Genomic DNA, 2,307 nt, shown 5'->3' with positions numbered 1-2,307 from the left:
GGCCATGCAGGAGTAAATCCATCATTTGGATGTATGTGTGAGGCCATGCAGGAGTAAAGCCATCATTTGGATGTATGTGTGAGGCCATGCAGGAGTAAAGCAATCATTTGGATGTATGTGTGAGGCCATGCAGGAGTATAGCCATCATGTAGATGTATGTGCCAATTCATGCAGGGGTAAAGCTGTCAATTGGATGTATGTGCTAGGTCATTTTGGGTAAAGCCATCACCTGCATGTATATGCCAGGCCATGCAGGAGTAAAGCCATCATTTGGATGAATGTGTCAGGCCATGCAGGGGAAAAGCCATCACCTGATCTGATGAATGTGTTAAGCCATGCAGGGGAAAAGCCATCACCTGATCTGATGAATGTGTTAAGCCATGCAGGGGCAAAGCCATCACCTGGATATATATGCCAAGCCATCACCTGGATGAATTTGTCAGGCCATACAGGGGTAAAGCTATTTAAGAAAGCTTACAAGAGATACCCATTTATCAAGTATAGTGCATACTCTACTGACAGGATGTGAACCTCCTTTGCACTAGTAGTTTAAAAAATGGAAACCATGGAAAGTCTTCAACATTTAGAAGGAAGAGGAAAAAAAGTACAATATGATGTAGCTAGGAAAAGCAAAAGCTGGAGACTTGTTAGGATACTTTTCAACAATATTATTTCATATGTACTAAAATGTTTAATTTCCCTAAACTCTCATTTGGAGCATACTAAGTCTGGTCAATTCTTATGCTAAGATCAGTCTTGCAAAAGGTGTTACTTTCTGTAGTAGGATCCTATCATGGAAGAATCAACTACTTCATGAGATAATCGAATATCACTTTACTTTGTATATAAAGGATATATTTATGTCTATCACATGGAGAAGAGATACTTCTGGATTTTTGTAATTTAATTTTCTGAATGGTCAACTTCAGAGAGGGAAGACAAATTGTGAATACAGTTTTGACATTTTCAAACAGATTTGTTTCTGACTTGAAAGAACCATTACTGGCATGTGAAGTTTGGTACATCTTTCACTAACCTGCTGATGATGTGTAGCTCATTTCCATTTTATTATAGTTTATTTTAACTTCATGATCATCAGTGCATCAGCAACATACCATCAACCTTTTTCTGCCATATATTACCATCAATGAAATATTTCTGTCTTCTCACCAAGTCTTATTTCTCTTGTTTTGCCTGCAGTAAATGCTACATCTGTTCTGCCACATACAGTGTCCTCAAACTTTTAGTTATTGCAGAGATAAAGTAGCTGTTCACAAACAAGGGAAAGTGTTTTTTGTTTTTAATGTAATTATTTTGTATCATTAGGTGGAAGAAGAAAAGTACCACATTGGAGTTAAATGGCTTCGGGAGTTGTTGTACCAAACACAGTTTACTGCTGAACGAGTTTGTGTACAAGCAAATAAGATGGTGAATGAAGTTGCTGAACAGAAACGTAGAGGATCCAAAATTGCAAGTACAGCAATGACAAACATTTGTTTCACTAGCCAGAGTAACCAGTGGACAACCAGTATGATCCGACAGTGCAACTTCTTAAAAAACATCCTTGAAAACATTAAGACCAATCCTCAATTGGTAACATACAATATAGATAACCCTTTTGTTTTGTATAACAGTAATGTTTAGAAGATAATGTAGATTATAGTGCAGATTAATGCTCAGCTACTTAGCATTGGATATAAATACATTTTTTTATTAACAGGTAATGTAGGATATGAAGGATATTCAGAACATTGTAATTTACCAACTAAAAACTAGTGTTATAAACATCATACTTTATCTGATGAGAAATATTCCAAACGTGTTATTTTAACTGTTGATAAAAAGTATTTAAAACAATTTCATTGCCTATTATGAAGGACTGTTGAAAACCTCTTACTTTACTTGCTGTGAAAAGTGTTCAAAACTTGGTGTTATATCTATCTTACATTACCTGTATGATGTTATATCTATCTTACATTACTTGTATCATGTTATATCTATCCTACTTTACCTGTATCATGTTATATCTATCTTACATTACCTGTATGATGTTATATATATGTTACATTACATGTATGGTGTTATATCTATCTTACATTACCTGTATGGTGTTATATCTATCTTACATTACTTGTATCATGTTATATCTATCCTACTTTACCTGTATGGTGTTATATCTATCTTACATTACCTGTATCATGTTATATATATGTTACATTACATGTATGGTGTTATATCTATCTTACATTATCTGTATGGTGTTATATCTATCTTACATTATCTGTATGGTGTTATATCTATCTTACA

At 34.4% G+C, this 2,307-nt stretch overlaps 1 protein-coding gene across 1 annotated transcript in view; it reads left to right on the top strand.

The window, feature by feature from the left end:
* LOC106477263 overlaps positions 1-1,662 on the top strand; it is a 6,345-nt gene extending 4,683 nt beyond the window's left edge. The window contains exon 3 of the mRNA XM_013937851.2: positions 1,327-1,662. Within this exon, the coding sequence (XP_013793305.2) occupies positions 1,327-1,644 (318 nt within the window). The 3' untranslated portion in view covers positions 1,645-1,662. The remainder of the gene's footprint in view (positions 1-1,326) is intronic.
* The last annotated feature ends 645 nt before the right edge of the window (positions 1,663-2,307 follow it).

The sequence above is a fragment of the Limulus polyphemus genome, unplaced genomic scaffold (genome assembly GCF_000517525.1).
Source record: "Limulus polyphemus unplaced genomic scaffold, Limulus_polyphemus-2.1.2 Scaffold13738, whole genome shotgun sequence".
In the NCBI taxonomy this organism is placed as follows: Eukaryota; Metazoa; Arthropoda; class Merostomata; order Xiphosura; family Limulidae; genus Limulus; species Limulus polyphemus.
Note: the sequence above shows the minus strand (reverse complement) of the source record. Positions and strands in the feature narration are given on the sequence as shown.